The 14,938-nt window shown below is 60.7% G+C and overlaps 1 protein-coding gene across 29 annotated transcripts in view; it reads left to right on the plus strand.

Annotated features, from left to right (window-relative positions):
* Nucleotides 1-12,280, plus strand: part of ELN (elastin) — a 112,579-nt gene extending 100,299 nt beyond the window's left edge. For 26 of the 29 annotated variants that reach the window (XM_043531138.1, XM_037880683.2, XM_037880685.2 and 23 more), the window contains 7 exons: nt 588-767; nt 1,075-1,122; nt 7,917-7,943; nt 8,634-8,675; nt 9,170-9,199; nt 10,489-10,539; nt 11,195-12,280. In XM_043531138.1, the coding sequence (XP_043387073.1) occupies nt 588-767; nt 1,075-1,122; nt 7,917-7,943; nt 8,634-8,675; nt 9,170-9,199; nt 10,489-10,539; nt 11,195-11,244 (428 nt within the window). In that variant the 3' untranslated portion in view covers nt 11,245-12,280. The remainder of the gene's footprint in view (nt 1-587; nt 768-1,074; nt 1,123-7,916; nt 7,944-8,633; nt 8,676-9,169; nt 9,200-10,488; nt 10,540-11,194) is intronic. The other 3 variants (XM_043531141.1, XM_043531122.1, XM_043531144.1) reach the window with 1 other exon arrangement.
* The last annotated feature ends 2,658 nt before the right edge of the window (nt 12,281-14,938 follow it).

Raw genomic sequence — 14,938 nt, forward strand, 5'->3', positions numbered from 1 at the left:
CCCTCCAGCCACAACCCTTCCCCCTTCCCTCCAGCCCTCCCCCTCTAACCCGGGCTCTCCTCCCCTTCCTTCCAGCCCTGGACCCTCTGCTCCAGCCCCAGCCTTGCATCTCCCTCTGTCCTTGGGGCCATGGAGCAGCAGACAGCCCTTCCTTGCAGGGGGCTGTCTGAGCCCTGGTCTTTCTGACCTGGGTCTGAATCCCGACTCACCACAGGAAAGGATGCTCCAGCCTCCAAGCAGCTAGGGCAGCCAAGCCTGCAGCTGGCAAGTGGCTCCTCCAGGCCGTGACTGTATCTGTGGCTGGTGCGGTGTGGGTTGCATCCTAGACACAAGACCCCGCCCAGCTCGGGTGTCAGGGCCCCAGTGCAGAGCGCAGGGTTGCTCCTAGAGGCCCTGCTGCCCATCGCCTGCCCTCACCCCCATGCGGAGCGAGTGCGAAGGGCTACGGGTCTGGCCCACTGAATGGGCCCATGTCAGAGGCACAGAGACCCAGCCCAGAAATACTCACACTGAGCCTGCACAGGCTCCTCGTGTCCCCTTCCATCCCAGCCTGCGCTTCTGGCCTTAACCCCCGTTCCTCTCCACAGGTGCTGGCGTCGTGCCCGGGGCCGGCGGGGTGCCTGGCTTAGTGCCCGGGGCTGGCGGGGTGCCAGTCGCAACGCCTGGGGCCGGTGGGGTACCTGTTGTAACGCCGGGGACTGGGGGAGTGCCAGTCTTTGTGCCCGGCGCAGGACAAGTGCCAGGAACGGGCATTGTACCTGGAGCAGGTAATTGCATATCCTGTCACTCGATGGTGCTGGTTCCCATGGAACATGCATGGCTAGACTTCTCCCACAGCACGATGGGATGACCCTCAGAGGGTATCTCCTGGGCACTGGGGCAGCTCTGGCATGGGAGCACCAGAAGGGTTGGGCCCTGCTGTGAGTAGTAGCAGGTGGCTCTGAATGTGAAGTGCAGAACAGTCACCCATACGCCATCTTTCTCTTGAAGCCAAGTGAGGCGGGTTGGCAACGGACAGGCACCGGGTGCCATGCAGCTCCTGGGTCTAACTGCAGCGCTCTTCTCACCCTGCAGGGATTCCTCAGCTGGGCGTGCAGCCAGGCGCCAAGCCTCCAAAGTACGGTATGCACCTCCCCACCGTGACCCAGCCAATGGCTCTTCTCTGCCCTCCACTGACTGTGGCCCATCCTGTCCACTTTTCCCCAGTGCCCTCTGTGTGGAGGGCTGAGGAGCTGTCCTGTCGCTCAGCGCAGACAGCCAGAGCCAACCACCTCTCTCTCCAGACTGACAGCAACTTCCGATCGGAGCCGCCAACTTCCATCCTGGGAACACTGTCTCCACACACCAGCCTTGGCTTTGAAATTCTGCCCCCTCCTGCCCTGCACGGCCCCACTTGGGAGCTAGGGCCTCCAGGGCCTAGGCAGCTTCCCCATAGCCAATGCTCCTGCCCTGTTCCACACCCCTCTTCTACTGAAGGGAACGGGGGCAGACATAACATAAGAACGGCCATACTGGGTCAGACCAAAGGTCCATCTAGCTCAGGGGGAGGCAACCAATGGCAAGCATGCCTAAGGCAGCATGTGAGCTGATCTTCAGTGGCACTCACACTGCCCGGGTCCTGGCCACCGCGCCGGGGGGCTCTGCATTTTAATTTAATTTTAAATGAAGCTGCTTAAACATTTTAAAAACCTTATTTACTTCACCTACAACAATAGTTTACTTATATATTATAGACTTATAGAAAGAGACCTTCTAAAAACGTTAAAATGTATGACTGGCACACGAAACCTTCAATTAGAGTGAATAAATGAAGACTCGGCACACCATATGCTCCAATACGTCTGTTAGTCTATGAGGTGCCACAGGACTCTGCCGCTTTTACAGATCCAGACTAAAATGGCTACCTCTCTGGTATTTGGCACTTCTGAAAGGTTGCCGGCCCCTGATCTAGCCCAATATCCTGTCTTCCGACAGCAGCCAATGCCAGGTGCTTCAGAGGGAATGAATAGAACTGGGCAATTTACTGAGTGATCTATCCCCTGTCATCCATTCAAAGCATCTGGCAGTCAGAGGTTTAGGGACATCCAGGACATGGGGTTGCATCCCTGAGCTCTTGGCTAATAGCCATTGATGGACATGTCCACCAGGAACTGATTTAATTCTTGTCTGAACCCAGTTATACTTTTGGCCTTCACTAACTCCCCTGGCAAGGAGTTCTGTAAGTTCACTGTGCGTTGTATGAAGTGCTTCCTTCTGTTTGCTTTAAACTTGCTGCCTACTAGACACGTCTTTGTGTGCCACAGAGCCAGTGCTTCTGCTTCCCCCCTTCAGTGCCACATGCAGGGAGGGGTTGGGGCAGGAGGAGCTGTGGATTTCCTCTCCAGCTAGCATTCCAGAGCAGGCTTTGTTCTTTCCTTTGGCCGGAATTGGCCCCAGCTCCACTTCTGAGTTTAGCTAGGTAGGTTCTCATTATTTTGCCCCAGATGTGCATGTCGGAGCAGAACTGTATTGTTTTGTGAGTTCAGGCCTGTGAATTCTCTGCCTGCATTAAGGAAAAATGGCAGAAGGCATTTGGGGTGAAACTGAGCATTACAGACTATGATCTGTGGCCACGAAACCACTGCAGACTGGCCAAAGGTTGCAGTGTCCACAGCGAGCAGGCAGAAATCCCTGAGCCCCTCACTGCTCTGCCTCGCAGAAAGAACTTACCTGGCAGGTGTGCAGGGCCGGGTATGTGCAGGGACCGGGCGCTTTCCTTCTCGGCCTGTAGTGCCATGGCACCATCAAGAGGCCAGTTCATTTTATGTTTCTAGAGCATTTTCCCTCTGTCTTCCTGGTGCTATTTTATTAAATCTTGCAGTGCATTCTTATCGGGATCATTGATGTAGGCTGTGTGTGCGCAGCCGTGTGTGTGTGTGTCTCTTAGTACGTGTGCGTGTGCAGGTTGTGTGTGTGGGTGTGTGTGCACGTATGCAAGTCATGTATGCACATGTATGTGTGTGTGCGTGCAGGTCACTTACATGTGTGCATATGTGCGTGTGCAAGTCATGCCCGTGTGGGTGTGTGTGCGCATGTGTGTGTGCACACCCTTTGGAAATCCATAGGTTTAAAATCTTGTGACAATCCGGTTTCCTGTGACAGGGAACCAGGAGATACACCTGTTTCACACTGGAGGGGCTGGTCGTGCAGCTGTGAATGCGCTGCCAGCACGGCAGGGCTCAGAGCGAGGGGTTCTGGGCCTACGATTAGGGCTAAGCTTTTGTCATGGTTGTTTTTAGTAAAAGTCACAGACAGGTCACAGGCAATAAACAAAAATTCACGGGAGCTGTGACCTGCCTGTGAGTTCTGCTGTTGCGGCTCTCTGGTTTCCCCCCCACCCTGGTGGCTGGGCGCTGCAGGGTTCCCCCTCTGCCCAGGGCAGCTGGGAGCTGCAGGGTGACCATATTTCCCAAAGAGAAAATGGGACGTGCCCAGCCACTGGCCCGAGGTGTCCCCCACTCCCCGCTGTTGCTGGAACCCTGCGGAGGGCCTGTCACCTGTCGCTGGAACTTTGCAGGGGCCCCTGTTGCTTGTTGCTGGAACCCTGCCAGAGCCCCCGTGGCTGCCAGCTGCAGAGTCCTGCATCCCCTGGGCTGAAGCAGAGAATGTCAGGGAGGTCTCTGGAAGTCACGGGTTCCGGGGCTCCTGTGACCTCTGTGACAGAAACGTAGCCTTACCTATGATCCAGCAGAGGCACTGGCCTAGGAAAGTATGTCCAGTGAACGGGAGGAACGTGGCTGGTGTAACCGTTTGTTCTCTGACTGACAGGTGTCCCTGGGGCTGGGGTCACAGGTGCCAGGGGCCTCCCAGGTATGCAGCTGCCAGAGATGCTGAGCTCTGTGGGCCAGGAACTCTGGAGAGGCAGGATTTGCCCCTGCGCTCTGCCCAAGTGTGCTGTCAGCATGGGAAAGAGAGGGGCTCTGCCCTCGAGCCCTTGTGGCAAGGCTTCCCAGAGCTGGTGGGCAGTCTGGTGCTGCAGGGCTCCGGTGCTCTCCCCTGGTACAGCATTGACCCTGCTCCCAAGCTCCCCTCTGGAGCACGGAGAGCCCTGGCCAGGGACCTAGCCCTCATAGCTGCAGGCAGGCGTCCAGGACGGCAAGTAGCAATGTTTGACTCATCCCTTCCCCCTTCAGCAAGGGCTGAGGGCATCCCTGTCCCTCCGAAGCTGCCCTCCCTGGTAGTGGCTCTGGTGGAGTGTGGCTGGCTGCAGGCCAGTCCCGGGTTAGGAGCCAGGCTCATGGGCTATACAGGCAAGAGCGGCTGAGGGTGGAACTGTCCCAGGCCTGGCTTCTCCCTGTGCAGCATGGAATGGCTGGGGTGATCAGTGTGGGGTTCCAGCCGCTGTGGCTGTGAGCCCTTCACTCAGCACATGGCACCAACACCCCAGAGCCACCGCACTCCGTGCAGGAGCTGCAGCCCTTCCCCAGCCTCACCCAGTGCGTGGCCAGGCTCCACCCCACCCCGTCCCACTTGCCAGCACGCCCTCCCTGGCCTGCCATCTTTGTGTCAGTGACTCAACCCCTTGTCTCGCCTCCTGCGCTGGGGCTGGCAGGCTGGGACATATCTGCATTTCCCTGGTCCCTGGGCTGGGAGAGACCCAGGGCAGGGACTGACAGGGGGCTAGCAGTCAGGCACAGTGGGGGGCCACCCAGTGGTTTGTCACCTGCTCCCCTCTCCTCCCTTGCACCCCTGCTCACAGAAGGCCTCGTCCTGGCCAAGGCTGGCACTGGCCTGAAGGCTCTTTCAGCAGGCGAGGCCCTGATGCCGGGTGGGGGAGACATGCTGGGAAGGGTGCTGGGGGTGACATGCTGTGTCTCCAGACAGGGAGGGCAGGATTCTCCCTATAGTCCAGTCTCCAGGCCCTGATCCTACCCCTTTGCCCCAGGCCCTTGCTATCCTGGCATCCCTGGCTAGTGTCAGACCCAGCCTGGCTAGCTCCCTTCCCCCAGAGGCCCCGTCCCTAAGGGCATGCCAGCAGGAGTCTGCTCCCTGGCACAGTGCTGGGGCCGGGCAGTGGCTCTGCGGGGTGCAATACCTCCCACTGGGGAGCCCTCACGGAGGAGCCAGCACGCAGGACTACCAGAGTCTCTGCACTGCCAGAGGCTTTGTCCAGAGGAGCCAGATGGAGCACAGAGTGTGTGATGGGGGCTGCCAGCCTACAGGCCACTGCCCTCCTCTCTCTCCCTTCCCCATGTGGCGCTTTCCACACGCCACTCCTCACTTCTGGGAGGCCACAAACTTCTCGGGCACTCCCCTACCCACTGGCTCTGCTCTTCCCAGAGGGGCTGGCCCAGCTGGGGCACGGCTGGCCTTGGGTGCCTGCTGCCGGCAGTGAGCAGCTGCTCTCACTGGCCAGTGGCTGATGGAGCCTTTGCTTGGCAGGCCACGGCACTGGAGCTGGGCTGCTGGGGGTCAGCCAGCGCTAGAGGCTCATAGGACCTGGTTCCTCCCCACATGGCAGTGTGTGCCCATGTTCCCCCCAGGGCATCCAGGCCTGCACACAGCTCTCCAGGGCCAGGTGCAGTGCTTCACTTAGCATGGACAGCCCTGCATGCATGTGTGTGCTGAGTGTGTGCGTACTATACACTTGTGTGCGTACACATGGGGGGTGTGCATGTGTGCGTGCGGGTGTGTGTGTCTGCATGGTGCACAGGTTCACATTAAGGTCCCAGGGCCTTCTCATGCACACTACCCAGACACCTGTCCTGCTCCATGCCCGGCCCTGTGGGGGAGGAGGTTGCTGGGACAGTTCCCAGAGCTCCTGGCCTCAGGGCTGGGCTGTCCCCTGCTGGGCACGGGGGGTGGTAAGGGATGGCCTCCCCACAGATGGCAGGGTGAATGGCTACGGAGTGCTGGAGTGGGATGCCAGTCTTGGGGAATGTCGCCTGCTTGGTCCCAGGGGAAGGGGGCCCCAGCCCCAATGCCTCTTGGTCCCCATGGGAAGGCGGCCCCAGCCCCCTGGCCCCTCGGTCCCATCCAAAGCAGCCTCCAAACAGTGGCAATGATGGGATGTTCCTTTCTTAGCATCTCAGATCCAGGAGACTCCACTGCCGCCCTGAGGGCCCCCATCTGTCCAGCTCTCAGCACCTTGGGCCCCCCACACTGTCATGGAGCCATGAGCCACAGGCTTGTGCCCACTTGAGGCCTTCCTCACCCCTGTCACCCAGCCGGGGGCTGCTACAGTTTTTGCTGAATGCATTTCCCACCTGTTCTGTGCCATAGGGTTTCTGTATCTAGGAGCTAGTGGCAAACCTCTCAAGCCATGTAACTGGCCCAGCTCCACTGGGTTCAGCCTCTCCCAGCAGGGGGTGCTGTGGGGACTAGGGCAGGAGCGCTGGCTGTAGGGAGCTCCTGGCTACTCCAGCCCCTGCCTCTCCCAGCAGGGGCACTGTAGGGAGCAGGGTAGGAGCGCTGGCTGTGAGCGGGGGGCGCTGTAGGGGCAGGTGTGCTGGTGAGAGTGCAGTGTTAGTGTCCCTCGGGAGTTACTCAGAAGCCTTTGCCCTGCGGGTTATGGGCTGGGCACCCGTCCCATACTTTGAGGGCCATCCCTTGACCACTGGAACGTTACGTTGATGCAGGTGGTAACTGCACTGGACACCTGAGGGCAGGGCAGTAGAAATGTTCACTTGAGAGAGAAATCCAGGTGATGCTCAGAAAAATGTTGTGTCCCTAAAATGGCCCTTGAAATACCGTCTTGTCCCGTATTTCCCACGTGCTTTCCCCTTACTACCATCCAACAAAGGTGGGCAGCCTATGCCAGGTCCGCAGCCATGGCAATAAATGAGGAACTGGGTTCTCCCTGGCCCAGCTGTCAGCTTACACCAGGGACAGCCCCGTGCGCAGAGACAGTGCCTCTCAGCTGGCTGTGGGGAGCAGCTTGGCCTGGGCTGCCTGCACTGGCTGGCACATGGGCCGGAGTCCAGCCCTTAAGGCCCTGTGTACTGTGACTGGTCACCTTAGTCCCAGGGGATTGTCACTGGGCCCTGTGTCAGTCTGGGGGGCTGTGAGCCCAGGCTTGCCCCCACCCTGCCTCACCCAGCCCTGCCTTGTCACTCTGCTTTGTATTCTGGCTCTGTCCATGGATCTGGGGGTCTCAGTCCCTGGTGCCCACCTGGCTGCTCCTGGGGCAGGCAGCTGTTCCAGGCAGCTTTCCCCGTCAGAGGCTGCAGGTGACAGCATGTGCCCAGTGCAGCCACCTCTCCCTGCTCATCCCCTCAATATCCGGGCGCGGTGGCCATGCTGGTGCAGACAGGTTCGAGCCTCCCCAGCACGCACCTTCCCCTGCGCAGCAGGTTGTGAACCGTGGGCACAGGAGGGGCCAGCCCAGCCGAGTGGAGCTGTAATTAGAACGAGGGAAACATTCTCTCTGCACCCAGCTGGACCGTGGCTGGACTGCAGGGAGTCCACGGCTGCTTAGCTTGACCCCCTCCCCTCATCTCCATGTGGCGCAGTCCTGTGAACAGCCTGTTTCCAGGCGCTGGCATCTCTTGGTTCAGAGCAGTACTGGGAAGGGAGGGTCCTGGGGAGAGGGGCATGGGCCTGTGAGATAAACCTCACTGGAGCTGCTCCAGGTGACACCAGCAGCAATCGCCAGTGCCCAGTTCCTCTGGCCAGTCCCCAGAGCCCTGGGCCTCGGCTGAGCAGCCAGCTGTGCCTTGCCCTTTGCAGCGGGACCTCTAGACTTAGGGCCTCCCACCAGGCAACAGTGTAGGAAACAGGGCAGGAGCGCTGGCTGGGGCAGGGGGGCTCCGAGTCCTGACTATACTAGCCCAGCCTCTCCCAGCATGGGGCGCTGGGGGGGGTGGGGGATGGCAGGGACCTTGTGACCCTGGCGCTGCTGTCATTGTGTTCGTGACTGGCTGTGTTTGCTGTTGTAGGGTTCGGTGTTGGGGGCCTGCAGCCAGGTGAGTGAATGGGGCTGTGGGGGGAGCTCTCCTGCGGCTCTGCTGGGCATTGCCTAGGGGATGCCTTAGCCTCCCTGGGCTGGGATGCTGGTGCCGGTGCTGCCTTCGGCAGGGCCCTGTTCTTTAGCCGCTCCCCAGGCAGGCTCGTGGAGAAGCTGGACTGTGCTGTTCCGGCAGGAGGAGCAAACCCAGGCAGGCTAGTGTCCCGGACAAGCTGCCAGGACCTACGGCCACTGCGCCCTGGGCACCAGGGAACCGAACTTCTCTTTAGCCACCCATGGCCTGGGAGGGCTTTCCGGGGCACAGGAGCCAGCGGGGCCCCATTCAGCCAGATGTCCTGGAACTGGTGGCCCTGGTCTGGGTTCCCACAGCCCAGCTCTGGGGATGGGGCCAGGCATTCGCAGCCATTGCTGCTCAGGTGGGACTGAGCCTTGATCAGATGAGGACTGGACCTTGGGGGCTCAACTTCCTGGCCAGGGTGGGGCCAGGAATGCTGTGGCCCAGGGTGGTGCCAGGCCATGCCCTGGGTCTCCTCTGGCACAGCCTCTGGTACTGCTAGGCAGCCCCCAGTGGGGCAGGGTGTTACTGTGACCTGCAGGCCCAGAGTATGCTTGTGGGGTGCATGGCACAACCCTCCTCAAGCCAGGCCAGTGGCTCGCCCCAGCTTCACCCACTCTCATTTTGTTCTAGGGGCTGGAGTTCCTGGCTTCGGTTTGTCTCCCATTTACCCAGGTATATTTGGCAGCTCAGTTCCTATCTCCTAACAGCTGGGCCATGAGCCCGGCCTAGTGCCCCATCCCCCTGCATGGGCCTCTTGGCCGCACCTGGGGTCCCAGCATGGCTCTGCCACATTGTGCTGCAGTCAGGCCAACATCGACAGGCGGGGCCTGTGCACAGGGGACTATGCCCAATGGCTGGGGCCCAGGAGGGGGGCCTGTGGCCAGGCGGATGGGCCAAGGACTGGGGACTGTGCCCATGGGACTGTGCCCACTGGCTGGGGCCTATGCCCAGGAGGCTGTGCCCGCTGGCTGGGCCCTGGTCTATGCTGGCCTCCATACCGCATACACTCAGTCTGCCTGGAAGACTGATTGAGCTGGTGGAGCTGGGGCAGCCCTCAGGGGATGGTATCAGGTACCCTGCGAGAGGCCCCAGTTCAGCACAGGGGTGTCTAAAGGAGGGGGTGAGGCACCAACAGGACTGGCACTGAGGATTTTGCTTTCTTCCAGGTGGACTCGCTGGCCAGCTGGGATACGGCGGTGAGTGGGTGCCCATGCCTGCCAGGGCTGGGCGAGGCAGGACTCAGTGATGCCCGGAGAACCAGCCCCTCTCCCTGGGGAAGCCCAGTGTGGCTGGGGGCCCCCAGAGCCTGCTCTCCCCAGCCCTGAGATGGGGCAGTTTTCCCAGCTCCTGAGGACGATGCCAGGCAGCCGCCAGTGCAAGGGGGTGGGCACCGTGTCTGGGACGGGCGTGCGGCCTGTGAGCGCAAAGCCATTTGCTCTCCCCTAGGGCTCATTGCAGCGCAGTGGTTTCTGCTCAGGCCCCACCTTCTCTGGTAATGGGGTATGGGGTAAGAGCAGCCCCTTCCCGATTCCTTAGGTACAGTCCCTGTGGCCTGGGGCATGGGCCCGAGACAGGTCCCCATGCCAGCCCGGCCCTGCCCAGATGCACGCAGCCCAAACCAGCAGACACAGGCTGGGTCTCTCCTCATGTTACAAATGGGGACCCTGCGGCCCCTTCCCAAGGCCTGGATTCCCCAGCGCTCCGCAGCTGTGGGGCCAGATTCCCCAAGGACTGCGCCCATTGGAAACCCAGGCCCAGAGTGAATTGCCCTGGGTGGCAGTCCCAGGGAAGGGAGTCCTCATCTCCTGAGTGCCCGTGCAGTGCCTTAGCTCCCAGATCCACCCTCCTCAGCAGCACCCCCGCAGCAGCCAGGGGGAGAGGGTCCAGCAGCCCCAGACTCCCCTACTCTGTGGAGGCAGTGGGCCCCATCACTAGCACACAGCACTTCCACTGGGCAAGCCAGGCTCCAGTGCTGGGCTCCTCTACCCCTACCCCCCGTGCCTTCACCCATCTGAGCAGGGGTGCCTTCTGCAGCCAGGTACCCTGCCTTAGTCCCTGGCTGAATGCTTGCGAGGTGGGCCCTGCACCCTGCCTGGTGCACACAGCAGGGGCGGGCACGTCTCTGTGCCTTGCAGCTGCAGCCAGGCCCTGGGGCAAAGGGGTTCGATCGCATTGCTCTGCTGGTCGATAGGGATCGTTGGCTTTGGGGCGGGGAACCGCTCTCTGCTGCCTTTGGGAACTGGCATCCTGGATGAGCTGCCAACAGCCCTGCTGCTCCAGGGAGTCCCCCTGGGGTCCCGTGAAGTGCCCCTTGTGAGAGGTGCTCCGGGGAGAGGGCCCGTGAGGCACACCGCCGGTCCTCAGGCTCCCAGGGACTGTGGCTGGCAGAGCGGGGACCTGGTAGCACATGCTCCCTGCTGCCCCCGCGTGGGCTGCGCACTCCTGGGGCCTGTGCTGATGGATTGTTTTCTCTGCCTCTCCACAGGAAAACCTCTCAAGACCTATGGTGGGGCCCTGGGAGCCCTGGGATACAGAGGTAGGTGTCCCCTACAGGGACTGTGCCAGACAGGGCTAAGTGGTCGCCAGGCTTTGCCAGCAGGCGCTGGGGGAGCAGGATAGGAAAGCCCCACTCACCGTTTGCACTTGGAAGGAGGAAGCCATGTGACTTCTTAGCCTGGGGCTCCCCCGGCCTCTTCACTTCGTGCAGCCTGGTTCTGCTGCGCTGGCCACGCCAGGTGCCAGCCGAGGTGCTCATGCTGCCCATGCCCAGGCTCCTGGCCATAGCCTTGGTGCTTGGTTCGGCATGCCCCACTGCCAGGGGCTCACCCAGGCCACTCCCACTTTGGGAGCAGCCTTTGTCTCCCCACATTGCAGCTGTGCCCACAGGGCGGCACTGGCCCGCCTCTGGCACAACCCTTCATTCATAGCATGTTGCTGCCTGACCTGGCCTCATGCTCGTTGCCTCACGCAGCAGCCCGTGTGTCAGGCTGGGGCGAGCCCACGCCCTCCGCAGCATTGTGCCCGGGCCGGGAGCACCTCACTCCGCTCGCCCAGCCGGCAGCAGGGGGCCTGTTGGCCTGCGCCATCACCACCAGGTGGCAGCCTCGTGTCCCACACCCTGCTGCCCCTGTCTGGGGGGAGCCCAGGGGCTTGGAGTGCTGGGACTGACACCCTCTTTTGTCCCCTGCCAGGTGGCGTGGGCTGTGCGCAAGGGAAGTACTGTGGCAGGAAGCGGAAGTAACCCAGCCAGGCTGCTACCATTAACCTCATGAACTTTGGTGCTACTGCATGGTCTAGAATGTAAACCCTGAGTAAAGCAGCGATCCCGCCCCATCCCCCGTTCCCCCGCCAGCCCCCCGGAGGGAATTCCATGGCCCCTGACGCTCCCTTCGCTCCGGCCCAGGGGTCCCTGCCCTCTCTCCAGCGGGAAGCACAGAACAAACTGTGGGAAATGCCGTTCCCACTGGTGCTAAAGCTCCCTGCAGGGAGAGCTGGGCAGGCCTCCATGGGGCAGGACTGGACCCTCCCCAGGGGACGGGAGCCATGGGCCCTCGGGGAGGAGGAGATGGGGGCTGGTTTCCAAGAGGACAGCGAGCGGCTGGGCTCCACCTGCCTCCAGCATATGGGCGAATGACCCGTCAGCAGTGCCCAGGCCCAGCATATCCCAGCTGCTCCCAAGACTCCGTCCAGCTGGCCAGGAACTGCTTAGCAGCTAGCCAGCCTTGATCCCCCGCCCCTCATGTCTGTCAGCCCCCTCCGTGCCTCCCCGCCCCAGTGCCCACGCTGCGGGATGCCACGGGATGGGGCTTGTGGGCTCCATGCAGGCGGGCAGGGGGATTCCTCCTGCTCTGACACTCATGCCAGCGGGGCCTGTAGGGCTCATGGGTCGGTTAAATTCACCCAGAGTTCTTTGCGGTGGGGCCATCTGATTGGCTGACGCGTCCCCATGCTGGAGGACACGGCCCTTCCGGTGTGTGGGGAGGGGTTGGCACGATCAGCAGAGCCAAGTCACTAACACTGATGGGATTCGCCATGTGCCCGCCCTCACTCAGCAGTACTGTACGGGCAGCCAGCGCCAGCCCAGCCCTGCCATGTCTCTGAGGCCCCGCTGGGACCTGCCCTTCCTCTTGCCCTGGATGCCCGTGTGTTCCTGAGCCGTGGGCCGGAAGGAATCGCACCTCTCCATGTTACTCACTTGGTATAGCTCGGGTGGGACATGTTATAAAGAGGGAAAGTAACTGCTTCCAAACGACTAATAAACAATGACTTCTAAAGGACTGCAGCCTCCTGCTTCTTCTTCGCTGCTTCTCCAGACCCAAAGCTGGGGATCCACCCCAGCAATCTGCCCCCCTACCCCCGGATTTGGCTTGCACCCCCCCCGTCCCCAGGGATCCATCCTGCCCCCCAGGATCCTCACACACACACACCCCCAAACGGTTCTGCCCTGCCTTCCCAGGATCCTCACAGTCTCCCACCCCCCGGGGATCCTCCCTGCCTCCCTGCCCACCTGGGGATCTGCCTCACCCAGTTCCTCACTGCACCTGTCTGGGACTCACCCCATTTCTCCAGCTCCACCGCCTGCAGCGCCTGGCCCCTTCTGCTGCAGGTGTCTGCCATGTAATGTGCCCATTCCACATGGGGCTACATCAACCCCTGTTGCCAGCTAGATTCTCTCTAGGGGTTCTACTCCTGTGCTCTCGCTGCTGGCACTCACAGGGCACTGCTGCAGGGAAGCTCACAGTGCTGACGGCCTGCTGGGACGGAAGTCACAGTGAAGTTGTGCTATGTTCGTGTTACATTGCTGGCCTGGCAGAGTCTGGGGCAGCAGGACGGAGCTGAGCACTGTGCTGGAGCCAGGCAGGGAGTGACTGGACTAGCAGGTGTGTTCACCCTGCACAAGCAGGGGCTGGAGTGTCCACACACAGGGTCAGCCCCCTGCCCCCAGCCCAGCTGCAGTAGGAGCCAAGCTACAGTCCCCTGAAGAAGAGGGTTTAGGCGCAGCAATAACTGGGCTCTGTGCTGAGAGACACCAAACCAAAGTCCTCTCCAGAGCACTAAGGCCAGTAAAATGAGGCCAGGAGCAGAGCAGCCCGTAGCTAGAGTTGCCAGGCATCCAGTTTTCCACCAGAACGCCTGGTTGTAAAGGAACCCTGGTGGCTCCGGTCAGCACCGCTGACTGGGTGGCTAAAAGTCCCACTCGGCGGCGCAGCAGGCTCAGCCTGCCCTGGCTCTGTGTGGCTCCCCGAAGTGGCTGGCATGTCTGGCTCCTAGGAGCAGGAGTGGCCACAGGGGGCTCCACGCGCTGCCCCTGCCCTGAGCACCAACTCCACAGCTCCCATTGGCCGGGAACCACAGCCAATGGGAACCACGGCCAATGGGAGCTGTGGAGGCAGTGCCTGTGGGCCCAGCAGCATGCGGAGCCGCCTGGTCCCTCCGCCTAGTAGCCAGACATGCCAGCCACTTCCGGAAGCCACCTGAGGTAAGCACCGCATGGCCACAGCCCGCACTCCACACCCCTCAACTCCATTCCAGATCCCACACCCCAACCCCCTGCCCCAGCCCGGAGCCCGCTCCCACGCTCCAAACCCCTCAACCCCAGCCCAGAGCCCCCTCCTGTACCCCAAGCCTTCATCCCCAGCCCCACTCCAGAGCCCGCACCCCCAGTTGGAGCCCTCACTCCCCCCACCCCCTGCCCCAGCCCAGAGCCCCCTCACTCACCCCAAACCCCTCATCCCCAGCCCCACCTCAGAGCCCACACCCCCAGCCAGAGCCCTCACCCCCTCCTGCACCCCAACCCACTGCCCCAGCCCTGAGCCCCCTCCAGCACCCTGAACCCCTCATATCTCGCCCCACCCCAGAGCCCTCACCCCTTCCCGCACCCCAACCCCCTGTCCCAGCCCAGTGAAAATGAGCGAGGGTGGGGGAGAGCAAGCAACAGAGGGACGGGGGATGGAGTAAGCGGGGGGCGGGGCCTTGGAGAAGGGGCAGGCAGGGGTCAGGCCTCAGGGAAGGGGCAGGGCAGGGATCAGGCAAGGATGTTAGGATTTCTGCAATCAGAAAAGTGGCTACGCGTAGCTGGCATGCATAGTGCGTGTGTCACAAGGCAGGCGTGCCTGGCCAGACCGTAGAGCAGTGATCCTCAGCCTCAGACTGAGGCTAGCAAGCTGCAAGCGGCGATTCAATGCTCCTTGCAGCACGTGACTTTAAAACTCTGGGTGATTTAATTATTAACCAATCTAAGTTAGTAACCAATCAGCATGCTTTTACTATGTAATTAATCAATTGCAGTTGATAAATAATGCTTGGCCAGTCATTTTGCTGTGAGAATAATAGATATAAAACAATAGTAAATGAGCCAATGAAGTCACAGGACTGTGGCTCTTCTGGGCATAAGAACATAAGAACGGCCATACTGGGTCAGACCAAAGGCCCACTCAGCCCAGTATCCTGTCTGCTGACAGTGGCCGATGCCAGGTGCCCCAGAGGGAGTGAACCTAACAGGTAATGATCCAGTGATCTCTCTCCTGCCATCCAGCTCCACCCTCTGACAAACAGAGGCTACGGACACCATTCCTTACCCATCCTGGCTAATAGCCATTAATCGACTTAACCTCCATGGATTTATCCAGTTCTCTTTTAAACCCTGTTATAGTCCTAGCCTTCACAACCTCCTCAGGCAAGGAGTTCCACAGGTTGACTGTGCACTGAGTGAAGAACTTACTTTTATTTGTGTTAAACCTGCTGCCCATTAATTTCATTTGGTGGCCCCTAGTTCGTATATTATGGGAACAAGTAAATAACTTTTCCTTATTCACTTTCTCCACACCACTCATGATTTTATAGACCTCGATCATATCCCCCCTTAGTCTCCTCTTTTCCCAGCTGAAAAGTCCTGGCCTCTTTAATCTCTCCTCATATGGGACCCGTTCCAAACC

This window comes from Chelonia mydas, chromosome 17 (genome assembly GCF_015237465.2).
Source record: "Chelonia mydas isolate rCheMyd1 chromosome 17, rCheMyd1.pri.v2, whole genome shotgun sequence".
Taxonomy (NCBI): domain Eukaryota; kingdom Metazoa; phylum Chordata; order Testudines; family Cheloniidae; genus Chelonia; species Chelonia mydas.